Raw genomic sequence first — 27,411 nt, 5'->3', positions numbered from 1 at the left:
TCCCACCGCAGTCTTTGCGCCCAGCAGCCCGGCGGGGCGACTCCCTTGTGTCTATTGTATCGGCTTCCCCTCGTCCCTCCCTTTTCTTCCCCTTTCTGGGCATTTTGTGCGTTTTCACCGGAGCTTTAACCCGGGAGGGGGGCGTCGGGGGAGGGGGGAGGCAGAACAGCATGGCCGATGAGCAGGAGCTCATGTGCAAACTGGAGAGCATCAAGGAGATCCGGTAGGTGCCGCTTCGTCTGGCTCGCCTTGCATCTGTCCCCTTTGTGCGGGGCTGCAGGGGGCCCCGGGCGGTGCAGGCTTGCTCGGGAGTAAGAGCCGCTGCGCGCAGGGGAGCGGAGCCCCAGCCTGGTTTCTCCCGCCGCCTCCCTTTGCTCTCCTTGGGCAAGTCCGGGGAGGGGGGATTTTTTTTTATCCCAAATGCGAAAGTGAGGAGCGGCCGGGCACGCACGAAGCCTTCCTCGCGCGGAGCTCCTCGGAAAGAAGCTGCAAACGGAGAAGAGGAGGAGAGACGCAGCGGAAACCCAGAATGCATTCTGCAGAGAATGGCATTCTATTCTAGGGTTGCCAGATGTCCTCTTTTTAGGGGACCCCCCTCTAGCATTTAGCCTAAAGGTGGAGCGTTGGAAATGAGATTTGTCGCAGTGGTCGCTTGCAGTCAGTCGTGGGGGATATGTCCTCTTTGGGGCTTTTCAGAAGATGAACATCTGAAGCTGCCTTCTACTGACTCAGACCCTGGGTCCATCAAAGTCAGTATTGTCTACTCAGATTGGCAACGGCTCTCCAGGGTCTCAAGCTGAGGTTTTCCACACCTATTCGCCTGGACCCTTTTGAGTTGGAGATGCCGGGGATTGAACCTGGGACCTTCTGCTTGCCAAGCAGATGCTCTGCCACCGAGCCACCCCAAATAGGGACGGCAACCCTGTTCTGTTATTGTGGCTGCGGGCTGGCTGAGTGCGGCAGCGGTGGACAGATGAGAACCGTATGGCTTCACATGCAAGTTATAGGTTGTTGAAGCCTTTCTGCCCTGGGCCCTGGGGTCCCCAGGCTGCGCTGGGCTGGGCCGTGGCTCAGTGGCAGAGCATCAGTTTAGCATGCAGGAGGTCCCGGGTTCAATCTCCCGGCATCTCTAGATAAAGGATCTGGTAGTCGATGACGTGCAGTGGCTCAGCCTGAGACCCTGGAGAGCCGCTGCCTGTCTGAGTAGACAATATTGACTTTGACGGACTGAAGGTCTCATTCAGCAGAAGGCAACTCCATGCATTCATCTAGTCCAGCAGCACTTTAGAGATTAACAAGATTGGGGGGGTGGGGTGTAATCTTTCTACACTGAAAACTCCCTTTGCCAGGTATTTCAAATCTAGCTATTCTGCTGCCTCTGAAACTATCTCCATGTGTTCATGTGTACTTTGGAAGGATGGGAGCGGGCGGGCGGGGAACAAACCCTTCGATTCGTCACATTCACAGCCCAACCCTGTTTATGCTTATTCAGAATAAGGATCTGGTTTGTTCGGTGTAGCTCATTCATAAGGGAGTGGGCATAGGATTGCGGGCAGCCTGAGAGCGTTTGAAAAATCCCAGCAAAAACCAAAGAGCAAAACTTGAGCTCTGGAGATGCTTGAAAATGTATAGATAGGCAGCCATCCATATAACAAACACCTGGGGCAGCAGGTGCACAATTGTTTGCAAAACTAAAATGACTTCGGAGAGATAATTTAAGATCCCATTGCAAGAGACAGGCAGAATTCACAGGAGGGAGACACATTCATGTGTGCACAAGACAATCCTTGTATATTGAAGAGGATTGTTGAATGGGAGCAAGCCCATACTGGGGTCCTTTGGATTAGAAGAAGGAGGAATGTGACACTAAAGGCGGTGGGGGAGATAATGGGCATTCCGCAGAGGCAGCCTCCACAATGAGAGCAGCTGGGATCCTTCACTCTCCCGCACAGCCCAATATACTGTTAGTTTTAATGCAGTGCCTTTCAATACATTGTGTCCGTGTCATGCTCTGTAACAGAGCCTGTCACAGACCGCAGTAAAGGAGCAGAGGTTGCTTCTCTTCAGCTTCAAAGGTGGCATTTGTGCCTGTGTTATAATTTGAACACCGCATCATGGTTCTATCTCCCTTTAGGGGATAGACTGTGGCTCAGTGGCATCTGCTTGGCATGCAGAAGGTCCCAGGTTCAATCCTCCAATTAAAAGTACCAGGCAGTAGGTGAGGTGGAAGACCTCCATCTGAGAGCCACCACCAGTCTGAATAGACAATACTGACCTTGCCAAACATCCTCTGATTCAGTATAAGGCCAGTTTGTCTATTGTCTAAGCCTGCTGTGGTGACGATAAGTCCATACACTGGGAGAGAGTAAGCATGCCGTCCTTCTAGGAGTTGTTGGATCAAACATCTGACAAACATTGTTTTTATATGATACTGATTGTCTTGGTAAATTTGCAGACGTGAAGATGAAGGTGCTGTTGACATGTAACATGTATGATCAAGAATGGTGTTAATGTTGTATTTAGATGCAAAGCAATACTTCGCAGGAGGCTGAAACCAAGCACACAGATTTGGGAATTATTAGAGATATAGTTGACTAGGAAGTTCTCCTGTACATGTGCAGCTCCTTCAGTGGAGTTTGTGCCAGAGAACTTCACACTGGATTGTGCCCTTTGTCTGTGATGAGAAATTTACCTTTCATATTGAGGCTTCTGTACCTTGCTGGCATGCTAGCCAAGAGTTGTGCCCCGGCAATAATTCTTCATACCACTCTTGATTAGGCATCCGCTTACTTTGTTTCAGTTATCATATACTGTTTAACGAGGGATGGTATTTGTATAAAGCCCAGGCTAGCCTGATCTCATCAGATTGCAGAAGCTGGTTGAATGGGAGACCACCAAGGAAGTCTAGGGTTGCCACACAGAGGCAGGCAACAGCAAACCACCTCTGAATATCTGTTGCCTTGAAAACTCTGTGGGGTAGCCATCAGTTGGCTGTTACTTGATCACAGAATCATAGAGTTGGAAGGGACCTCCAGGGTCAACTAGTCCAACCCCCTGCACTATACAGGAACTCACAAATACCTACCCCGAATTCACAGGATCTTCATTCTGTCAGATGGCCATCTAGCCTCTGTTTAAAAACCTCGAGCCCACCACCTCCCGAGGAAGCCTATTCCACTGAGGAACCCGCTCTAACAGTCAGGAAGTTCTTCCTAATGTTGAGCCAGAAACTCTTTCGATTTAATTTCAACCCACTAGTTCTGGTCCTGCTTTCTGGGGCCACAGAAAACAATTCCACAACATCCTCTATAGAGTCTATATGATAGCTTTTCAAGTACTTGAAGATGGTGATCCTATCACCTCTCAGCCGCCTCCTCTCCTGGCTAAACATGCCCAGCTCCTTCAACCTTTCTTCATAGGGCTTGGTCTCCAAGACCCCTCACCGTCTTCGTTGCCCTCCTCTGGACCCGTTCCAGCTTGTTTATATCCTTCTTAAAATGTGGTGCCCAAAACTGAACACAATACTCCAGGCGAGGTCTTACCAGGGCAGAGTAAAGCGATACCATCACTTCATGTGATCTGGACACTAGTTCTGTTGATATAGCCCAAAATTGATGGCTCTTCCCACCACCATTTGTGCTGAGTGCACTGTTACCAGGGCCAGCCCTGCCACTAGGAAAAATAGGTGGTTGCCTAGTGTGCTGGCCTTCGGGGGCGTCAAATCTGAGGGGCTCCCCATGTGACTCAGTGATGTCATGTAACCTCATGTGACATGCCGCTGCTGGCCTGCTTCTGTCCCAGACTTCCCCCGAAGCTGCGCAGCGTTGGACTGCTCCTGCGCCAACAGCGGAGGGAGCCAGCAGTGCATGTGGTCACCAGCAATTGGTGCAGCTGCCTCCTTGGTTCCTCTTTGCCATAGTCTTGGCCAGGTGCCAGTGTGGAGCACAGAGCCAGTGGCCGCCCAAGCCGGAGGAGGAAAGCAGGTGAGCAAGAGGACAATGGGATATTCTCCAGGACTGGGCAGAGCTTGGTTTGTCAGGCTGAAGTCTCCCCAAGGCCTTCCTTTGTCACTGGAATGGAGTGATCCAGTTTCTCCGGCTTCTAGGAAATTGTAGCTCCCCTGACATACAGCACCGGCCTGTTCTCACTGATCATCGTCCTTCCAGTTCCCAACAGAAATCTCTGAAAGGGGGCTGTGTGTTGACTTTTTGTCCTTGGGGAATAAAGGCAGGCCCGGGGTGCCTGAACCGCTAGGCCGAATCCCCAACCTCCGCCCCCCCCCCCCGGGTTTTTTTTGCACACGCACAGCGTGCACACGCCAGTGACGTCATAATGACATCACTGCCCTCCCCTCCCCACAGCTGCCTGCTGGCTGCCCGCCCGCTTGCCGCCACCGTTTACTTCCCCTCGCCCGCTGCCGTCCCCTGCCCACCGCCACCCCCCTCCCCCCGTGCTGGCTGCTGGCTCGGCAAAGATGCCTGCTCATATTAGTTCCTGCCATCGGCCCTCCAGGCCTACCCGCCTGGCCCGCCACCGCCCACCCCTGGCAGCCAGCGCAGAGGGTGGGCGGTGGCGGGCAGGGGGTGGTGGTGGGCGAGGGGAACTAAATGGCGGCTACTGGAGGGCAGGCAGGCGGCTGCGGGGGAGGGGAGGGTGGCAGGCGGCTGCAGGGAGACGAATGGCAGCGGTGTGGGGAGGCGAATGGCAGCAGGCATGGGGAAGGGACGGCGGCGGGCAGCCGGGGGAGAGGGGGCACCTCATATATGAGCATATGAGGCTGCCTTCTACTGAATCAGACCCTCAGTCCATCAAAGTCAGTATTGTCTACACAGACTGGCAGCGGCTCTCCAGGGTCTCAAGCTGAGGTTTTTCACACCTATTTGCCTGGACCCTTTTTTGGAGATGCCGGGGATTGAACCAGGGACCTTCTGCTTCCCAAGCAGATGCTCTGCCACTGAGCCACCGTCCCTCCCCTGCTCTCCAGGGTCTCAAGCTGAGGTTTTTTCACACCTCTTTGCCCGGACCCTTTTTTGGAGATGCCGGGGATTGAACCTGGGACCTTCTGCTTCCCAAGCAGATGCTCTACCACTGAGCCACTCTCTCTCCCCTGCTCTCCAGGGTCTCAAGCTGAGGTTTTTCACGCCTATTGGCCTGGACCCTTTTTCGTTGGAGATGCCGGAGATTGAAAGAAGGGTGGGATAAAAATAATCATAGCAGAGAACTGCTATTTATGAAAGGCAGACTATAAATGAAGTACATAAAGAAATAAGTTAATAAGCGTATTGCCTGTTTCAATTTTTAGCATGCCTGGCATTAGTCTGTAGGTTGAATGGATTGAAGATGCTGTTGGAAATGTTGTGCTTATCATTTCCCCCACAATTCATCTGTTTAACCTTGCCAAGGTTGCCAGATAGTCTTGGGCTGGCCTGCACCTGAAGTTCAGGATGGGATTCAGAGGCCAGGGTAAAAGAAAGGCACCCCACAGGAAAGCATGCCTTAGAGACCCCTGAATGTACCATTGCTTTACATAAGAAAAGCAAAGTTGTCAGCTTACCGGATCCGTTTAAGCTTTCTCTCCCTGTTTCTTTTCGAACCTCTGATAAGTTAGAATGGGAGACGTGTTTAACTCTTATGCCCCCCTCCTTTTAGCATGCGGAACAGTAAGAGGAGCTCCACTGCAGTGTCACTGTGCCATGCGCTGTTCTGAAAAGATACAACACAGAGCAGGGACTTAAGCAGAGACACGATGTGCAGTCTCTTCTGAGAGTGGGTCACTTTGCCACATCTCTGTATTAGGAAAACTGAACAATCTAATCCCATTCAATGTACAGGGATCAGCATTGATTTGGAAGGTGGAAAGCTCTGAGCCGGGACTTGCACAGAGGCACAACAGGTCATCTCTGCTGAGGGCAGGGAGTCTTGCCACACGTCTGTATCAGTGTGGCTGAGGGATCCAGTCCCTCCTAGTTGCAGAAGTTCCCAGTTCAGTCCTTGGGCTTTTAGTTTCGAAAGCATCGAGGTAGGAGCACTTGGGGGCCAAGCCACAGATGGCTCTGGAGTCCTGTGACTGGAACAACCAATGTTGTTTGAGCGTAAAAAGCAGTGAGTGGAAAACAATGCGGGCTGGGATTACACCACTGAGGAGGGGGAACTTCCAAAGAGCTTCTATGACGATCTCCAAGGACTGGCACTTTTTCATTTCTGATGTGAGGTAATTCCCCCTACATATCTCAGTTTTCCTAACATAATAGCAGGGCTTTTTTTCCCTAGTGGAATGCAGCAGAACGGAGTTCCAGGACCTCTTCCTGGAAACAAAATTCTCAAAAAATGTTTAAAAGCTCATGAGGGGTACCCGTGTGTTTCCTCATTTTCCCTTCTGGCACCTCTTTTTCCAGAAAAAAAGCCCTGCATCTGTTCATCGGTAGTTCTGTTTTAAAGTCACCAGCAAAATTTCTGATAGTGCAGTCTTAAGCAGAATTAAAGCTCTTTGGCATCATTTGCTTCAAAAGATGTGATTCTGCTTAGGCTTGCACTGCGGGTCAGTGGGAGAGCATCTGCTTGGCATGCAGAAGGTTCCAGGTTCAATTCTCAGCATCTCTTGTTAAAAGATCTGGCAGTAGATGGTGTGAAGGAGCTCAGCCTGAGACTCTGGAGAGCTGCTGCCAGTCTGAGTAGACAAGAGTTACTCTGATGAACCAAAGGTCTGATTCAGCATAAGACAGTTCCGTGTGTTCATGTGTTAACCTCCCAGCATTCACTTTCTATAATCAGCTCCAAAACCCAGCGTTTGCCGGAGCCAGTTTGGCAGGACTGCTGTTCCATCCCCATGTTCCACACACTTCCAGCCTAACCTGCCTTAGAGGGTTGTTGTGAAGATACAATGGAGAAGATAATGATTCAAGCCACTTTGGGGTCCCTATTAATGAAAAATGCACAGTACAAGTGAAGCAAATAAAATGAAATAAATGTGTACAGCCTTCTGGAAGACCTCTAAATTTCATATTATTGTACCTAGAACAATTCTCCAGATTTTCCAGTTCTCCATTCTCTTCATCTTGACTTCAAGCTGTACTTCTGAATGTCTCTCTCTCCTTCCTTCCTTCCTTCCTTCCTTCCTTCCTTCCTTCCTTCCTTCCTTCCTTCTTCCTTCCTTCCTTCTTCCTTCCTTCCTTCCTTCCTTCCTTCCTTCCTTCCTTCCTTCCTTCCTTCCTTCCTTCCTTCCTTCCTTCCTTCCTTCCTTCCTTCCTTCCTTCCTCCCTCCCTCCCTTCCTCCCTCCCTCCCTCCCTCCCTCCCTCCCTCCCTCCCTCCCTCCCTCCCTCCCTCCCTCCCTCCCTCCCTCCTTCTGTGAGCTGCTTTGAGAAGGGTGCTTTTTAATGAAGAGGTGGCTGATATTTGTTTTAAATAAATAAATAAAATGTTGAATGCCTGGCTCAGAAGAGAGCTCGCTGCTGCCACTTCTGTTTTTTCTCCACACATCCTTGGATGCTTCTCTTTCTGTTTGCTGCGCGAAAGCATCATCTGGGGGAAGTGGTCAAACTTCAGTAAATTGATTGACTGGAAGCAAGTCAGAGAACACAGATTAAGTATACGTCTGTGGCACAGACTGCACATCCCATTAGCACAGTACCATCAGCCATTCACCAGCCGCAAGTTCCTTGTGGGACCTCAATGTAGAAGTTCTGTGGGGGCTTGATTTGGATCAGGAGTGTGATGCAGGGCACTAAGGGCTCCCTCTATGCCAGGGGTGGCTAATGGTAGCTCTCCAGATTTGTTTTTTTGCCTACAACTCCCATCAGCCCCAGCCATTGGCCATGCTGGCTGGGGCTGATGGGAGTTGTAGGCAAAAAAAACATCTGGAGAGCTACTGTTGGCCACCCCTGCTCTGTGCCATCTCTGTGGTCCAAACTGTGTCCCTGTGGCACTTCTGAATTGAATTCCCATGGAGAACTCACAGTTGTCAAAGGTTTGCCTGTCCCCGTGCAGATTATGCGGCAAATGTAACATGTAGTCTGGCTCTAACATAGGCAATATCAGTGATCTCTTCGCCTCCCTTGCCCCCTCTCTAGATGCAGACTGTGATAAATCAATGGACTGGAAGAAGCTATTGGGTGGGGGTGCTTTTAATACCTAAAAAAGATCTGGGTCCATCCATTGAACCTATCAAGCTGCCTCACACGGGATCTTCATTTTTGTCTTTGGAGAGCCAGTTTGGTGTAGTGGTTAAGTGTGCGGACTCTTATCTGGGAGAACCGGGTTTGATTCCCCACTCCTCCACTTGCACCTGCTAGCATGGCCTTGGGTCAGCCAGAGCTCTGGCAGAGGTTGTCCTTGAAAGGGCAGCTGCTGTGAGAGCCCTCTCCAGCCCCACCCACCTCACAGGGTGTCTGTTGTGGGGGAGGAAGGTAAAGGAGATTGTGAGCCGCTCTGAGACTCTTCGGAGTGGAGGGCGGGATATAAATCCAATATCTTCATCTACCTCACAGGGTGTCTGTTGTGGGGAGGAAGGTCAAGGAGATTGTGAGCCGCTCTGAGACTCTTCGGAGTGGAGGGCAGGATATAAATCCAATATCATCTTCTTCTTCTTCTTCTTCTTCTTCTTCTTCTTCTTCTTCTTCTTCTTCTTCTTCTTCTTCTTCTTCTTCTTCTCCTCCTTCTCCTTCTTCTTCTCCTTCTCCTTCTCCTTCTCCTTCTCCTTCTCCTTCTCCTTCTCCTTCTCCTCCTCCTTCTCCTCCTCCTCCTCCTCCCTCCTTCTTTCTTGCCCAAATATTGTCTGCTGAGACTGGCAGGGTCTCACCGGTGCTTTTGAGAGGACTTTCCTTGCGGCCTGAGCTCTCTTACCTGGATGCTCAGGACCTTCTGAATGCCAAGCAAGAGCTCTGCTGTTGAGCTCATAGGGTTGGGGTTCGTTTTATTATCATTTCTTGCTATGTTGTGAGCTGTCTTGGTTACAGATTTGTAGGCAGGCAGGATATACACCTTTTCATAACTTTCAAAGATCGTTTCAGAGGGCGGCCATGTCGGTCTGCAGTGGAACAGTCAGATTTGTGTCCAGGAACACCTTAAAGACCAACCAGATTTGCAGGGTAGGAGCTTTCAAGAAGGAGCTACTGGATTCGAATCTAACACGTAACGAAGTTTCCAGAGGGCAACGAGCAGTGCCGGAGCACATTCTAGCCTCCCAGGCTTTCTGTTTTGCTGCCCAAGGCCAGAAACCTTTTCTTATGCAGAACAAAGCTGGCGTCCAGTAGCACCTCGAAGGCCAGCAAAGTTTAATTCTTCGTGCACACAACAGTTTATACCCAGAATTAAACTTTTGGGGTCTGAAAGATGTCACTGGACTTCAGGTTTGTTCTGTTGCTTCAGACCAACATGGCCACTCACCTGAATCTTTTCTTATGCAGTGGTCTCTTTTATCAAAGGGAAAACTCTTTAACTGCTTCTTCTCCACTAGGAGCGCCGGCAAAGGCTTGGGCAGAGCCCTCATCTTGCTGCACTCTGCAGCCCAGGCAAAGCAGCTACATGGGCTTTGTTAGCATGCCAGAGATTTGTAGACCATGTTTGGTGTCTTGTGGGTATGCTGTCTAAGCCCAAGGAGCTATTTGCACAGATAGCAGGCCAGTTTATATGTGCCAGTGCGAAGAAGCCTAGGTGAATGTTTACTTAGTTACTGCATTTTTATCCCTTTTCCCAAGTCTGCTGCTGAAAAATGTCCGAAGCTGGTCATTTCAAGAACCCAGGTCCTAGGAGCGGGAGATATGGGCTTCACGGCATACACCCTCCAGCCCTCTTTCCACTGCCCATTCTAGGATCTTCAAAGCTGTTGGGGCACATATAAGGTGAGAGAAAGAGATAGAAAGGGGGCATGGACACCTATGCACAGCCTGAGCGTGCTCATTGCCTTCCTGTGGCCACAGAATGTTGAGGGCAGTTGAGCAACAGCCAAAAGAAAATAAGGTGGCAAGCAAGCCCACTCCTCCCCATCCCTGCTTGCCACCTTATTTTCTTTTGGCTGATGCTCAACTGCCCTCAACATTCTGTGGCCACAGGAAGGGAATGAGCACGCTCAGGCTGTGCATATGTGTCCATGCCCCCTTTTTACCTCTTTCTCTCACTGCTTAAAAGCCTAGTCTTCCTCACACACCTAAACACACAAGTCTTCAGAAAGCCTTACACTGCAGTTTTGTTACCCTACTAATAGGCATTCAGCCAGCCACTTGCCTATCAGATGTGTGTGGGAAGTGCTGTCAGGTCCCTTTTGACTTATGGTGACCCTGTGAATTAATGACCTCCTCCGAAAGATCCTCTTTTGAACAGCCTTGCTCAGGTCTTGTGAACTGAGGGCGTGGCTTGTTTTAGTCAGGTAGTTCATCTCATGCAGGGTCTTTCTTTTTTCCTACCGCTTTCAACTTCTCCTAGCATTATTTTCTTTGATCCGCTGATATGCCTCACTGATTTGTCTTCTGGCAGTCCCTGATGCCTGTAAAACTCTCCTCCAACACCATATTTCAAATGAATCCCATTTTCTTCCTGTCAGCTACCTTCGCTGTCCAGCTTTCACACCCATTCATAATAATGGGGAAATACTATAGTATGAGTTGTGTTGATCTTGGTTGCTAGCAAAGCATCCCTTAAGGATCTTTTCTAGTTCCTTCTTGACTGCCCTTCCCACTCTCAGTCTCCCATTGCAATTGTCTTTCAGTTGACCAAGAGGCAAGGAGGGTCCACTTTCTTGGGGGCTTAATCCTTGCCAGCGGCGTCACTAGGGCGGGGCCAAGGGGGCCATCGGCCCTCCCCCAGAGCATTCTCATTGGCCCCAGGCACTGACCCATGACCGCCCCCAACAGGAAGGGGCTGGCCCTGGGACTAGAACGCTGCTGCTGTGTGTGGGCTGGCCGGGATTCTGAAACCGGGGCGGCGCTGCCGCCGGCTCAGCTAAAAGCGTGTGGGTGAGTGGGGGAAACTTAAATGCTGCAAAACTGGTATCTTGGATTACGGGGGCTGGTCATGTGACCAGAGGGTGGATGAGGGAGGGGCCATGTGAAGTGGGCGGGGTTGTGTGTGGAGGGGGTGACGCAGCCCTCCAAAAGGGGTGATGCCCAATGGGGGGGGGGGTGACTTGAATCAGTTACACCCCAGGGTGCAACCCACCCTAGTGACGCCTCTGATCCTTGCAAACCATTTTAGTCGCACTTCATTCACCTTCACCCCCAGTGACCTGCCCCGATCCTTGAACATATGAAGTTGCCTTCTACTGAATCAGACCCTTGGTCCATCAAAGTCAGTCTTGTGTCCTCAGACTGGCAGCGGCTCTCCAGGGTTTCAAGCTGAGGTTTTTCACACCTATTTGCCTGGACCCTTTTTTGGAGATGCCGGGGATTGAACCTGGGACCTTCTGCTTACCAAGCAGATGCTCTACCACTGAGCCACCGTCCCTCCCCTTTAGCACACCCTGATGCCACTCTCTTCTCATCTTTCCTGTGCTTTTGCTTCTGTTGTAGAAATAAGACTCTGCAGATGGAAAAGATCAAGGCCCGCTTGAAGGCCGAGTTCGAGGCGCTGGAGTCCGAGGAAAGGCACCTGAAGGAATACAAGCAGGAGATGGACCTGCTGCTGCAAGAGAAGATGGCCCACGTCGAGGAACTGCGCCTCATACATGCGGACATCAATGTAGTAAGTGGCAGGCAGGCGTGGGGAAAAAGAATTTCCAAGGGTGGCTTTTTATGTGTGGGGAGATCAGCCCGAGTAGGCAGGCCGTGTGCCTAGTGCTGCTCTACTGTCAGAAGCAGGGCTGCCAGGTGTCCGGCTATGGTGGGAAGCCTCCCCCTGGCAACCTGCGTTGCCTACCACAGCAGTGGGAGAATGAAAAAAATAATTGGCATTGTGTGTGCTGTAACATTATATCTGGGGGAAACCCAGGTGTGACATGGGGTAGCTCTAGGTATCACTGGAAGTTCTATGGTAAAACCATGCTAGTAGCTGATAATCTACCTCCATAGTTGATACTCTTACCATGAATCTATCTAAAACCATGGCTGATAATCTTACCTCCATGAATCTATCTAATCCCCTTTTAAAGCTTTGTATGCCTATAGGCATCCAGCGAATTTCACGTAATTCCATAAGAACATAAGAAGAGCCCTGCTGGATCAGACCAATAGTTCTAGTTCAGCATCCTGTCTCAGTTTGGTGGAGCCAGTTTGGTGTAGTGGTTAAGTGTGCGGACTCTTATCTGGGAGAACCGGGTTTGATTCCCCACTCCTCCACTTGCACCTGCTGGCATGGCCTTGGGTCAGCCATAGCTCTGGCAGAGGTTGTCCTTGAAAGAGCAGCTGCTGGGAGAGCCCTCTCCAGCCCCACCCACCTCACAGGGTGTCTGTTGTGGGGGAGGAAGGTAAAGGAGATTGTGATCTGCTCTGAGACTCTTCGGAGTGGAGGGCGGGATATAAATCCTAATATCATCATCATCATCATCTTCTTCTTCTTCTCCTTCTTCTCCTTCTTCTTCTTCTCCTCCTTCTTCTTCTCCTTCTTCTTCTCCTTCTCCTCACACACAGTGGCTAAGCAACAGGGTCACCAACAGGGCACAGAGGCCAAGGCCTTCCTCTGATGTTGCCTTCTGGCTCTGGCTTTCAGAGGTTTAGTGCCTCTGAATGCGGAGGTCCCCCTTACTGATAGCTAGTAGCCTAGTAGCTTAGTCTAGTAGACCTCTCCTCATGAAGCTATCTAATCCCTTTATAAGGCTGTTTATTCCTGTGGCCATCATGACATCCTTTGGGAGCGAATTCCTCATTTTAATCATAAGAACATAAGAAGAGCCCCACTGGATCAGACCAATGGCCCATCTAGTCCAGCATCCTGCCTCACACAGTGGCCAACCAGTTCCTCTAGACAACCAACAACAGGGTAGAGGCTGAGGCCTTCCCGTGATGTTGCCTCCTGCCTTGGCACAGGGATTCCGAGGCTGACTGCCTCTGCATGTGGAGGTTCTGTGCAGTCACCAGGGTTAGCAGCCACTTATCAACCTCTCTTCCACAAACCTGTCTAATCCCCCTTTAAAGCTGTTTGTGCCTGTGGCCATTACTACTTTCTCGGGCAGCAAATTCCACATTTTAATCACTCTCTGTGTAAAAGTAGTATTTCCTTTTGTCTGTCCTGATGTGCTGTCTGCCCACTGGTGTTGGCAGCCTGCTATCCCTTCCAGCTTTCCCATTGACATGCGGAAGGGCTACCCATATGTCAGTCCCCCAGATGTAGGGGCTGTGGCTCAGTGGGAGAGCATCTGCTTGGCATGCAGAAGGTCCCAGGTTTAATCCCTGCCTTCTCCAGTGGATAGGATCAGGCAACAGCTGATGTGAGAGACCTCTGGAAAGCCACTGCCAGTGTTGAGTAGACCAGGGGTGGCCAAAGGTAGCTCTCCAGATGTCTTTTGCCTACAACTCCCATCAGCCCCAGCCATTGGCCATGCTGGCTGGGGCTGATGGGAGTTGTAGGCAAAAAACATCTGGAGAGCTACCGTTGGCCACCCCTGGAGTTGACCATCCTGACTTTGATGGACCCAGGGTCTGATTCAGCATACTGTACTCAGTATAGATGGTGTTGTTCCATTACAGTGCTTAGTGGGCATGCAATTTGAGAGTAGGTGAGCAAATCCTGGAAGGCTAATGGCTAATACTGTGCTTTAGTGTTTTGCAGGCTACTAGTCATGGAGGCACATTTTTTTTTCCTCACTAAAAAAGGGAAAGTGCATGCCACTCCTGCAAGTGAAACGTTTGGCTAACCGTTTTAAAGCATTTTTTTAGCTCTTCAAAACATAATGGTCCGCACTGACCAATGCCTGCTTCCTCTTGGCTCTAGATGGAGAACACGATCAAGCAGTCAGAGAACGACCTGAACAAACTCTTGGAATCCACCCGCCGTCTGCACGAGGAGTACAAGCCCCTGAAGGAGCACGTGGACGCCTTGAGGATGACGCTGGGCTTGCAGAGGTTGCCCGACTTGTGTGAGGAAGAAGAGAAGCTCTCTCTTGAGTAAGCTGGCACACTGGTTTTGACTGGGCACAGGGTGAGCTGGGGGGTGGGATGTGTGTGTGTGTGTTCGTGTAGTTTCACAAAGGAAAATCGAGTTGTGATTGTATGCTGGGCTACAAGTTCTTAAGTCCCCAGGATCTCTCTTTCTTTAGCTGTGCATATCATACTATTACTGTGGTTTTATCATAGAGTTTCCAGTGACTTCTAGAGCTACTCGATATCACTTCCCCAGTTTCCCAGATCTCTTCATTCAGTGATGCATATTTACCATTAAAGTAGTATTGTCATAGAGTTTCAGTAGGTACAGTAGTTTTGTCATAGTGATTCCTAAAGCAGCCCAATGTCAATTTCAGAGTTTCCAAGATCTCTTTTTTATTTAGCTGTATGTATCATACCATGATTTTAATTTTTATTGGTTTTCAGTATAAAGGGGGAAAATGCAGGGATACAGAAGCAAAAAAGGAAGGGAATTGGGGGGGGGGAACAAAACAGAGAAAAGGAATAGATATAGCTGTTACATTTCTACCTTTCAAACCTGATATTAAATTTTTTCTACCTGCAAGTCTTACATTTTAATCCAATACAACCATTACATTCTACAGTCATGTTATTTTATTATAGTGGGTTTTTTTGCTATTTATGCTTATAATGTGAATCTAATTCATCTTTGTTACCAACAAATGAGAAAAGCATCAAAGCCAACACAAAATAAAAGCCACTAAGTAATCTTAACCATATTAGGGATAAGTACTAATTTTAACAGTAATAACCATAATCATAAGCAGAGAAGATGAGTATAATCATTTTATCTTTAATACTACCTTAACTGTTTCCAACATAAAAAAATAGAAATAGAAATAACAAAAGGCCAAAATAAAACTAGTAGACAGTACTTATCTGTTACAATATCAACAGGATCTATTATTAAAAAAAATAAGCAGGAGCAGATCTTTAAAGCTTCCAAATACTTGTGTTGTCTAGATTATTATAAATTGACACAAATTAGTTATTTATCTAAGGTAGATATTTAAGTATTTAACTTCATTAAACTTTTTGGGGACTATATCTCCTATTTCCATATTACCTTAAGAGGGAAAGAACGACAGATGCAAATTTAATAAGCAATGACAGCCTCATTTTCCATACTTATTATTTTTCTTAAATAAAAAAAATATATACTTTCTATAATCCACTCTATTAAAATACTCTATTTGACTTAAAAAAAAAATCAAATCTCTAAGTGAAAACGGCCTCCTCTCTCACACTTATTTATTTTAACCCATAGAAAAAAATCATACCTCTCTATAATCCACTCTCTATTAAATTACTCTATTTAACTTTAAAAATATACGCTTCACAAATCAAAGAGCAAGCAGAAAAGAAGCATTCCGATTTTAAGAGTCTCTTTGCCATTTCGAAGTCACGCTTCTCTGGAAGTCTCACTTGTCATTTCTGAGCCATTCAAGGCTGAATGCCCTTTTCTTCCTTTTTATTAATTCCATGTTAGCCAATTACAAGAAAGAGCAACAATCTATAATCCCTTCTTTTTAAAAGCTTTCCACGACTTGGTCTTCTTAAAGTAGTCTGCCTTTTCTCCCTTTTAGCACATATATCCATTTTATTGAAAATGATGAGATCGCCACGCTATCACTTCCTCCTGCAAAAACTTTAATCCAGCTTGATTTCTGCCTCCTTTTTGTAGCTACACACAATGTCTCCATTTTGATTCTTTTGACTCCTTTCCTACTGGATCTTTATCCAGCTCTTTCATCTCCATAGACATCACTGGGATCCCTTCATCACTCCACTCGTATATATTTTCCATTTAGCTGTGTTTTAAAACAAAGATTTCCACCTTGTTCTGTATTAAGTCTGCCAACAGACCGATTTCCTTCTTTAAGGAAGATATGGCAACCATAATATCTTTTTTTTTTCCAAACGTTTCATTTGGTTGAATCGCCATCTTCTCTACAGTTAAACTCAGTCTGGTAATCAAAGCTAAAAAAACCCAACTCCAAGTCCCAGGTAATCGATCTTTCTGAATCTCTTCTGGCTGTGTGCTTTCCTCTTACAGTCCGCTTGTAATCAATTCCATCCCAATCAGATACCAGAAGCATTTCTCTTAAAAATATACGTGACTTTTATTCAGACCGTATTAAGATAAAATAATACTCTTATTGTAGCTTGTTTAGTTGTAAGCCAAATCCATTCAAATATCCCTGTTCAGATCGTTTAAATTCTTAAGTGTTGTTAAGTTTGTTCTTTGTCATTTTGAAGCCTCACTCGGGAAGAGAGAAGGGGGAGGATATCCTCCTCTTCCCCCTTTTTTTGAACAGTCCCGATTGACGTTATACCAGAAGATCCATTAGTTGGTGGTAATAAAAAGAAAGACTTAATTGCACTGTAATTGCATCTTGATGTTTAAGGTAGCATCTTGATGTTTAAGGTAGAAATATGATGTGTTATAGTAGAAGCTTGTTAGAAAAAAAAGCAGTCGGGTATTAATCTCTTGCTGCCATCATGGCGACTGCAACGGAGAAGCATCGGGGCAGAAAGAAGAGAGCCCTTTTCTATCAGAAGACCCCTCCAGAGTCTTCCTTGGGGCGCCACAGTTGTGGCACCCCTCCTACTGCCCGGTTCAGGGGGGGGGGCGCCGCGAGCAAGCTCCGCGGACCCCACCGAGCTCGTGATGCCAAAACCCGGAAACCCTATCATACCATGATTTTATCATACTTACCGGTGATTTCTAGAACCAATGCCACTTCCAAGGTTTACATGGATTTCTTTATTTAGCTATTCATCTAATACAGTTACTATGGTTTAATCACAGAGTTTCCAGTGATTCCTATTACTACTTGATGTCACTTCCGGGTTTTCCCAGCGCCTTTTCTATTTAACTGTGCATATCAAACTGTTACTTTGGAATTTACAAAAGGGTAACCTTGCAGCAGTAACTACAGAGAGCTGTCTGTCACCTCGCGGAGTGGCACACCTATTTTGCTGTAAGCTTTTGTGAGCACCTTGGCCAGATGTCTGAAGCGGTCACCTGAGTGTTTAGGTATGTTTTGAATGTCTGCTGTTTTTACAAGGTCAAGCTAAGTTTTTCCGAGAAACATTTCTCCCACCTCTCTATCTATCTTTTTGTCTCCACTGAAGTTATCACTTCATCCATCTCAACCTCCAGCTCATGAAAGCTTACACCAAAATGAAATTGTTAGATTTCAAAGTGATTCTGTTTATTGGAAGAATAAATGTGTTAAGGCTTTTAGGATTCGCTGTTCACTATTCGGAGAGCCGGTTTGGTGTAGTGGTTAAGTGTGTGGACTCTTATCTGGAGAACCGGGTTTGATTCCCCACTCCTCCACTTGCAGCTGCTGGAATGGCCTTGGGTCAGCCGTAGCTCTGGCAGAGGTTGTCCTTGAAAGGGCAGCTGCTGTGAGAGCCCTCTCCAGCCCCACCCACCTCACAGGGTGACTGTTGTGGGGGAGGAAGGTAAAGGAGATTGTGAGCCGCTCTGAGACTCTTCGGAATGGAGGGCGGGATATAAATCCAATATCTTCATCTACCTCACAGGGTGTCTGTTGCGGGGGAGGAAGGTAAAGGAGATTGTGAGCCGCTCTGAGACTCTTTGGAGTGGAGGGCGGGATATAAATCCAATATCTTCATCTACCTCACAGGGTGTCTGTTGTGGGGGAGGGAAGGTAAAGGAGATTGTGAGCCGCTCTGAGACTCTTCGGAGTGGAGGGCGGGATATAAATCCAATATCTTCATCTACCTCACAGGGTGTCTGTTGTGGGGGAGGAAGGTAAAGGAGATTGTGAGCCGCTCTGAGACTCTTTGGAGTGGAGGGCGGGATATAAATCCAATATCTTCATCTACCTCACAGGGTGCCTGTTGTGGGGGAGGAAGGTAAAGGAGATTGTGAGCCGCTCTGAGACTCTTCGGAGTGGAGGGCGGGATATAAATCCAATATCTTCATCTACCTCACAGGGTGACTGTTGTGGGGGAGGAAGGGAAAGGAGATTGTGAGCCGCTCTGAGACTCTTTGGAGTGGAGAGCGGGATATTAATCCAATATCTTCATCTACCTCACAGGGTGTCTGTTGTGGGGGAAAAAGGGAAAGGAGATTGTGAGCCGCTCTGAGACTCTTTGGAGTGGAGGGCGGGATATAAATCCAATATCTTCTTCTTCTTCTATTATCAAGGTAACATAAGGAACAGTGCTCTCTACTGCAAGGAGCTTACAGTTTTGATATCAAGAAAGGGAGGCAAGAGCAAGAATGGGGGTAACAAGGGATTAAGACAAGGAACGACAGTCACACCTGCTGGGGGGGGGGTCCTTTTTGGCCCTTTTGAAATCCGTAGTGAAGGCAGGAGGGAAAGGGGTGACTTGGAGCAGGCAAACAGGTGGCGCAAAGATCCACTTCCTTTCTGCTGCTGATTCTCTGTTCTTAGCCGTCCTCCTCCTCCAGGCATCTTCTCAGCAAAGGCAGGGCCGTTGTGTTTGCCCGCCCCGTGTCGTTTGGCCCTCTGCTGGGGTGAGAGCTAAAGGGTGAAGCCAGGGGCCCCGCAGGAGGAGAATAAGTGTTGAGCTGGGGTTTGACGAAAGAAGGTGGCCCCATGGGCTCTTTCCGGGAGGGGGTTCCAGGCGTGAGAGATCCATTGGGCAGCTCACGGGGTGTCGCAGATAAGCTCCTGCACTGGCAGGTCCTTCTGGAGCATTTCTGAACCACTGAGGGCAATGGATCAAATTCCAGAATCCCAAAGCGGTGCTGATACATTAAACGCTGTGGCTCTGCGGTTTCCGAATCCCAGGGTTTTGAGCAGAGCTTGCAGCTCTTTTGTACAGCTTTTGTCTCTTTCTACTTTGATTTGAGTTATCCTTGTGTTTTTTTTTTCTGTTGTTCCACGGTCAACTGAGGCCAATCAAGGCCTGAGTAAAATGAACTGGTTCCATTCTGGCTTCCATGCAGATTTTAACCTTACGGGTCAAGACTTTCTAAAACGGCAGTTCCCAGCTTTTTCATTATGGTGACCCACCAGTTCACATTTACTTAGTATTGTGACCCATCCAGGGCTGGGCCAAGACACCCCAAGCAAACTATGCCCACTGAGTTCAGCATTCCATTTTCTACAGTGGCTGACCTTTGAGAAATCAACAAACGCTGTATGAAAAGCACAGCTGCCCCCACTCTGAACCCCCGGCAAGCAGCATTCTGACAGACACAGCCTTTGCATGGGGGGCTTGCATTCCAGATTTTGACCCCCACCTCTTCCTCTATTGCCCCTTCTAATCCTCCCTGAGATACTAAGAAACGCACTCTCGTTGTCATCAGGTTTCACTTGATCAACGTGAACATGCAGTGAAGAAAAAATACCAAGTAGTGGAAGATTCTGTTTTCAGGGTTCGATTTCAGTGTCCAGAATACAAAGAGAGCAGTGGGAAGGGCAGGGAGGGCCATTAGGGAAAGCTGGCCTGTGACCTGCTTTTGGGTCTCAACTCATAGGTTGGGAAACACTGCTCTGAAATGCTGCAGGAATAAAAAAAAGACGGCTGTAATTGTGAACGGTGCGTTTTGTTTGGCTTGTTTTGTCTAGTTACTTTGAGAAGCAGAAAGCCGAATGGCAAACGGAGCCCCAGGAACCGCCCATCCCAGAGTCTTTGGCTGCGGCTGCGGCTGCAGCACAACAACTGCAGGTGGCCCGGAAGCAGGACACCAGGCAGACGGCCACGTTCAGACAACAGCCCCCGCCTATGAAGGTACGGCCTTGCAGAACAGAATCCACTTCAGTTGGTTGGGTGGCAAGCCACTGCAAGCCAGTTTGGTGTAGTGGTTAAAGTGTGCGGACTCTTATCTGGGAGAACCGGGTTTGATTCCCCACTCCTCCACTTGCACCTGCTGGAATGGCCTTGGGTCAGCCATAGCTCTGGCAGAGGTTGTCCTTGAAAGGGCAGCTGCTGTGAGAGCCCTCTCCAGCCCCACCCACCTCACAGGGTGTTTGTTGTGGGGGGGGGGGGAGATAAAGGAGATTGTGAGCCGCTCTGAGGCTCTTCGGAGTGGAGGGTGGGATATAAATCCAATATCTTCATCTACCTCACAGGGTGTCTGTTGTGGGGGAGGAAGGGAAAGGAGATTGTGAGCCGCTCTGAGACTCTTTGGAGTGGAGGGCGGGATATAAATCCAATATCTTCATCTACCTCACAGGGTGTCTGTTGTGGGGGAGGAAGGGAAAGGAGATTGTGAGCCACTCTGAGACTCTTTGGAGTGGAGGGCGGGATATAAATCCAATATCTTCATTTACCTCACAGGGTGTCTGTTGTGGGGGAGGAAGGGAAAGGAGATTGTGAGCCGCTCTGAGACTCTTCGGAGTGGAGGGCGGGATATAAATCCAATATCTTCATCTACCTCACAGGGTGTCTGTTGTGGGGGAGGAAGGGAAAGGAGATTGTGAGCCCCTCTGAGACTCTTTGGACTGGAAGGCGGGATATAAATCCAATATCTTCATCTACCTCACAGGGTGTCTGTTGTGGGGGAGGAAGGTAAAGGAGATTGTGAGCCGCTCTGAGACTCTTCGGAGTGGAGGGCGGGATATAAATCCAATATCTTCATCTACCTCACAGGGTGTCTGTTGTGGGGGAGGAAGGGAAAGGAGATTGTGAGCCGCTCTGAGACTCTTCGGAGTGGAGGGCGGGATATAAATCCAATATCTTCATCTACCTCACAGGGTGTCTGTTGTGGGGGAGGAAGGGAAAGGAGATTGTGAGCCGCTCTGAGACTCTTCGGAGTGGAGGCGGGATATAAATCCAATATCTTCTTCTTCTTCTTCTTCTTCTATAGCTGGATGCCCGGAACACAGCCCTGTTATTTAGGACGAGACCAAACCAGGAAGGCTTCAAACTTGTGTGCTCTGCCCACCCTCCCCCCCAGTTCCTCCTTCCCTCACTCATAGCAAGCCACAGTTTGGAACAAGCCACCGTTGTGGTGGACATCCAAGTCAAGCAAAATTATACAGGCTGGATTGTGCTCTTGCCATCCATCAGGAGTCTAAACCACGGCTTGATCCTGTTTCAGGATCCTGGTTTCCAGGCAAGAGAGCAAACCAGATGTTGTTTAGCCTGAGTTGATCGTCATGAGTAACTGTGGTGGGGATGTGGCATAGCAGATCCTAGGTTGTATCCCTGGCATCGCAAGTTAAAAGGACAAGGCAGTAGGTGATGTGAAAGACCTCAGCCTGAGACCCCAGAGAGCCAATCCGAGTAGGGAATATTGACTTTGAGAGACCAATGGTCTGATTCAGTATAAGGCAGCTTCATGGGTGTAGCTGATTCTGCCTAGGCTTTATATGTCTCTCAGAGGTGGCGTTTTGTGCTTCTTTTGGACAGAGGAAGACAGCAGTCCCTGGACCATGTGGCTCAACGCACTCTTAGCCAGAAGGCATATAAAGGGACATCCTCTTCCTTTGGGATGTCTTCTCCTGTTATAGCAGGAAGGGTGTCTTCCAATGTCCCCAGCCTGGTAGAGCAGGTCATTTGTGGGTGGGGCCGCAACACATACACACATATGAACATGAACATATGAAGCTGCCTTATACTGAATCAGACCTTTGATCCATCAAAGTCAGTATTGTCTTCTCAGACTGGCAGCGGCTCTCCAGGGTCTCCAGCTGAGGTTTTTCACACCAATTTGCCTGGACCCTTTTTTGGAGATGCCGGGGATTGGACCTGGGACCTTCTGCTTCCCAAGCAGATGCTCCACCACTGAGCCACCGTCCCTCCCCAACTCAGCGGTAGAGCACCTGCTCGGCATGCAGAAGGTCCCAGATTCTGTCCCACTTAAAAGGATCTCCAGGTGCAGGTCTTGGGAGGCTCTGGAGAGCCACTGCAGTGAAACAGATTCGAGTCCAGGAGCAACTTAGAGACCAACAAGAGTTTCAGGGTATAAACTTCCAAGAGCCAAAGATCCCTTCATGTTATCTAACAGACTCCCAAATGAAGAGAAGAAGACATTGGATTTATATCCCACCCTCCACTCAGAGTCTCAGAGCGGCTCACAATCTCCTATATCTTCTCCCCCCACTCCAGACACCCTGTGAGGTGGGTGGGGCTGAGAGAGCTCTCACAGGAACTGCCCTTTCAAGGACAACTCCTTTAAGAGCTCTGACTGACCAGAGGCCATTCCAGCAGGTGCAAGTGGAGGAGTGGGGAATCAAACCTGGTTCTCCCAGATAAGAGTCTGCACACTTGACCACTACACCAAACTGGCTCTCATCCCCTGAAACTTTTGTAAGTCTCTAAGGTGCTCCTGGACTCAAATGGAACTCTTTTCCTGCAGATGGCCCTGAGCTAACTGAACAAATGGCCTTGTCAAGCTTTTTGAAGGAGTCAGCAGAGGGGAGGCAATACCAGCCCCCCCTTCCGCCTGCTCAGTGGCCACTGCCCCAGCTGCAGCAGCAGCAGCCTGTCCAGGGATTTTGCAGTCCCCCAGAAGGTGAAGAAACGGTCTGTCTCTGTCGTACAACAAAGCGGAGTTACTAACTGGGGATGCTGTGCTCACCTTTCAGGCCTGCTTGTCGTGCCATCAGCAGATCCACCGGAACGCGCCCATTTGCCCGCTGTGCAAAGCGAAAAGCCGGTCTCGGAATCCGAAGAAGCCCAAGAGGAAACAAGATGAATGAAGAGAAGGGGGAAGGAGCTCTCGGCAAAGAAGCTCGTGACCCCACCAGACCTCCCCCTCCCTTTTTCTCTGGTAGAACTGTAAACATTCATTGGGACACAAAGACGAGGGTGACCGAAGCTTTGTTTCTGTTTCATGTGATGTAAGCACAACGTTTTCCCCTTTGGTCCTGATCCCCAACCAGCCTTTGATCAGTTTCTTTATAGTCAGATAAAAGCTGAGAGTGCTGCCATATCACCGTTCGGTCATTCCTTCTTTTGAATTCTGCACACCAGTAGAATCTGTACAGGCAGACTGTGAATGCAGAAGGACATTTTATATGGGAAGGATAGCTTTTATCCATTTGCCAAAATGCATTTCGTCTAGTAAACCGATCTGGCCCTATTCTACCCCAGTTGCCGACATGTCATCGGTTGTGATTCTCTGTATGGTTTTTACCACAACCGTTATTGTCACGCCTGGATCCTGTGCCGTCCAGTAGTCTTAAGAGCTTTGTAGGTCAGCTGTATATATTATGGATTTTGTGGGATAGGTTACTAAATGCTTCCTTGTTGCAGATGTCTCCCAGCTAAAAGAAACGGGAGTTTTGAGCCAAGGTAGTTCAAGCTCCACCTCAACAAAAACTCAAGTTTGCTTCCTGTCTGCATTAATTAAGCTTCCTGTCTGCATTATGGAAATTAAGCACGTTTGCATTTTACTCATACTTGGCTTAATGCTGCCATTTTGCATAATTGAGGCCAGTTTTGCTAGTCGCTCAGAGAGCCAAGGAGCTGTGAAGGATGTCGAAGCTGCACCTCGGGAGGACAGGAAATCTTACTGAGTCACCCGTCTGCCCTTTGAGATTTCAGCCAGCGTTTCCCACACAATTCCAAGCACAGCGCTGATGCCGTGTGGCGTCTCATGCTAAGACTGGGGAGACCCAGGTTCAAATCCCAGCTCAATTATAACCTTTGCTGGATGATCTTGGGCCAGTCACATCTCGCAGCCAAACGTCCCCACAATGTCATTGTAGTCACAAAACAGAGGAAGGAAAAGCCATGTATTTTATTCTGAGTTCCTTGGACAAAGGGTAGGATTGAAAATCATCTCTGTCAGTAATACATAGAATGTTGATAGGCCTTTCAGTGTGCAGTGCATTTCAAGCACACAGTCTTACAGTTCTCACAACAGCCCTGTGAAGCAGGCCAGTATTTCTCCATAGACCCTGGGAAGGAGAGCCTCAGGCCATCTAGTGAGTGCATGGCAGAGGCCAAATTTGAACCAGGGACATCCTGCATTCTTAGCTGTAAATTGTTTCCACATCTGCAAGGACCGGGGCCTGTTCTTTTCAAAATGAAAGTTGAATTTCTCAGGAAGCTTAATTCCTCACCTGTGGAATAGGATCCTGTGGGGCTTCTGTGTCCCCTCCCCCCAAAATCTCTGAATGTGTCTAGCCCTGTCAGATGCAAGAGATGCAAAAGTAGGGCTTTTTTTTGTAGCAGGAACTCCTTTGCATATTAAGCTACACCCCCCCTGATGCAGCCAATCCTCCAAGAGTTTACAGGGCTCTTCTTACAGGGCCTACTGTAAGCTCTTGGAGGATTGGCTATATCAGGGGTGTGTGGCCTAATATACAAAGGAGTTCCTGCTACAAAAAAAGCTCTGTAAAAGATTGTTTTCTTAGGGTGCTGGAAAGCACTGTTAAGTTGCAGCCAGCCTACAGCAACTCTGTAGAGTTTTCAAGGGAAGAGATGTTCAGAGGTGGCTTTGCCATTGCTTGACATTACCTGCCTGCATAGCCACTCTGAACTTCCTTGGTGGTCTCCTGTCCAAGCCCTAATCCTGGCTGACCCTACTTAGCTTCTGAGATCTGATGAGGGCAGAGCAGCCTGGGGCATCCCAGTCATGGCATCTTCTTACTGTACAGATTTATTCCCCTTCCTGCTCCAGTATAATAAAAATGTCTGCTTGCCAGGAGTACATGCGACTCAGTCCTTCGAGGCACTTGGCCTGGCTCATCTTCAATGCAACAGAAGCAAGGACTCACCCTACAGCAGCGTAAGAAAAGGATGATGTTGAAGCAGAGAGCAAGGGAGACAATACTGTGATTAGAATAACTAGTGTTTTAAGTTTAAACAGTCGCCTTCTTTCTTGATTGCTCCAGGGACATTGAGAACCTCTTAAAGGGGCGATGCATTTAAACACCCCAGACAGAACAGAGATAACGCTGTGCTTTGCAGAACTCCGGTTGGAACTTTTTGTGCCAATTTTCTTTTGCTACGAGGCCTATGTGTGTATAAACCGCTCCAAGAGGTTTGGGCAAACTCTGTTTCTATCTAGACCTGATTGAACTCAGTCCAGACTCCTAGGTTCTGAATGGCCTGGCCCAGGTCCGACAGGCAGCCTCAATCTATTATTGGGCCATGCCACAGGCCAGGGATGGCTTTGGCGTGACTGGTGGCGTCATCCACTATCCCCACCCATGTGCAGAAAACTTCAGCACCTCAGGTAGCAATGCAGATCAATGAAGCCCCCAGTCTGTAAGCACATTCAGCTGCAGATCGCAGAGCTCAGTATCGTTCAACGGCATTTCCAGACCTACCAATAGAAGCTGGTTTCAGCTGGATCTCAACAGCATCTTTAGCTTTGAGGTCGACGCCATTTTAGAGGCATCCTTTGGAGTGGGTAATTGTGGCGGCTTTTCTAAATTTTGATTCCAACTGTTGAAATGTCATTTTTTAAATAAAGGCAGTGTTTGTTTTAACCCCTCCCCTTCCCACTAATTTTTATGTGCCTTTTGTGCTCAACGTGTGTCTGTCTTTTTGAAGATTTAATGTGTACATATATGCTCTTTTAACCAAGGTTGTCAGTAAAGTTTATATCCCTGGTCATTTGATGTGTTTTTGACTAGCTTCTGTACCCTGTGATGTTGTAATGCAATCACATTTTCATGGGGCAGGAACATCTGGGAGGATTAGAATTTGCTCTTAATTTCCCTTTCCCACAAACCAGCATGCTATAAAATATCTGGTGCTTCTGAAGCTGTAAGAACTAAAGCAGGGGGATTAACGAATATTGTAGGAAAAGGTCTTCCCCCAAATCCTAATTGATTCCCCCCCCCTCCTTCAGCAAGGATTTAAAATGGCAAAGAAGTAAAGGTACTAATAGTTGAAGTCTAGATTAGATTAGATTTGATAGAGTGCCTGAAGAACTATGCTCGGAGGTTTGTGATACTGTACAGGAGGCAGCAATCAACACCATCCCAAAGAAAAAGAAATGCAAGAACGTGAAGTGGCTGTCTTTTGAGGCTTTACAAATAGCTGAGGAAAGAAGGAAAGCAAAAAGCAAAGGTGAAAAGGAAAAATTCACCCAACTGAATGCAGATTTCCAGAGAACAGCAAGGGTGACCTTGGGCCAGTCACACACTCAGTTGGGGTGACCTTGGGCCAGTCACACACATTCTCTCTCAGGGATGTTGTGAGGATAAAAAAGAGGAGAGGAGAACAATGTCGGTCCCAGTCAGGGAGGAAGCTGGGGTATAAATGAAGTAAATATAAATTAAAATTCCAGGCCTCTCATGGAGTGTGAAGAGGGCCCTGCTGGATGTCTGAAGAAGAGTAAAGATTTTCTGATTATTCACCCTGTCAAATGGTATAATGATATTCTCGTACACAACCTGGAAACTGACTCTCGGTGAGTAGATCAAAATAAAATAATACTCTACTCCAAAATTCTACACGGAAACTTCTGCCATGAATATGAGAACCTGACAAAAAGTGACCAGAACTAATGTTCCATATCAAGCACAGACTGAGATTTATGGTTGGAAGTCACAGCCCATTTGATGGCATATTTCATCCATTCTTCAACTCCAGTTGCGCTTCTCATACGAAATTCAAGCTGAGCACTGACAAAATTAGGCTTATCCACGTGGAGGTGGGTTCCCAGCCGCCAGGCCCTCCCCTCAGCTGCTGGTCAGCTGACCAGCAGGTGGACTTACCAATAGAGGGAGGCCCAGGTCATGTTGCTGGCAAACAGGAAGTGACATCACACCAGTGACTTCTGGGTAATGCTCTGGTATTTGAGCAAAAACTCTATGGAAAACCAGCTTCCACCACAAGAGTTTTTGCCCAAATACCAAAGCATCACCCAGAAGTCGCTGGTGTGATGATGTCACTTCCTGTGTGATACCAATGATGTGGCCTGGGCCTTCCTCTTTCTATTGGTAAGTCCCCCTGCTGGCCAGCTGATCATTAGTTAGGGGGTAAGGCCTGGTGGTGGAGGACTCCACCTCCATGGGAGTCTGGCACCCCTTGGAGGAAAGGCAGGGGGAAAACGATACTGTTTTTCCAGAGAAAAAATTGGGCCCCATAGTGTTTTTTTCAGGTGAGCTCTCCATGCACATGGGACTATTAGTTGGGTCACAAGTCATGTGAAGTTAGGTCCTTGTTTTTCATATGGTTGCCAACTTTGTGCTGGGAGATTCCTGGAGATTTGGGAATGCATCTTGGAGACAGCAGGGTATGGGAAGGGGAGGAAGCTCAGCAAGGATGTGATTCCGTAGAGTCTCTAAGAAGCTCTCTACCCCGCACCTGCATGCTATGCATCAGGTTCCCATTAATGAAGCAGAAAGCATTCTCCATTAGTTTTTCATTTTTTAAATGAGATTGTCACTGTGTCCAAGGGACACGGCTATGAATGAGGGAGTTAACCAGCTGCCAACCCCTGAC

At 48.2% G+C, this 27,411-nt stretch overlaps 1 protein-coding gene across 1 annotated transcript; it reads left to right on the top strand.

Moving 5' to 3' along the window:
• Positions 1–25,569, top strand: ZC4H2 (zinc finger C4H2-type containing). Its single transcript, XM_060249931.1, has 5 exons — positions 1–223; positions 11,500–11,671; positions 13,856–14,028; positions 19,626–19,788; positions 22,590–25,569. Exons 1-5 carry the CDS (start codon positions 171–173, stop codon positions 22,701–22,703), a joined length of 675 nt encoding a protein of 224 aa, XP_060105914.1. The 5' UTR covers positions 1–170; the 3' UTR covers positions 22,704–25,569.
• Positions 25,570–27,411: the final 1,842 nt, after the last annotated feature.

The sequence above is a fragment of the Heteronotia binoei genome, chromosome 11 (genome assembly GCF_032191835.1).
Source record: "Heteronotia binoei isolate CCM8104 ecotype False Entrance Well chromosome 11, APGP_CSIRO_Hbin_v1, whole genome shotgun sequence".
Classification (NCBI taxonomy): domain Eukaryota; kingdom Metazoa; phylum Chordata; class Lepidosauria; order Squamata; family Gekkonidae; genus Heteronotia; species Heteronotia binoei.
The sequence above is the reverse complement of the archived record's forward strand: the minus strand, read 5'-3'. Positions and strand labels throughout refer to the sequence as shown.

Coding starts and splice junctions, on each gene's coding strand:
- ZC4H2 (XM_060249931.1), top strand. CDS start 171: ATGGCCGATGAGCAGGAGCTCATGTGCAAACTGGAGAGCATCAAGGAG. Junction 14,029..19,625: donor GAAGAGAAGCTCTCTCTTGA/GTAAGCTGGCAC, acceptor TGTTTTGTCTAG/TTACTTTGAGAAGCAGAAAG. Junction 19,789..22,589: donor AACAGCCCCCGCCTATGAAG/GTACGGCCTTGC, acceptor CTCACCTTTCAG/GCCTGCTTGTCGTGCCATCA.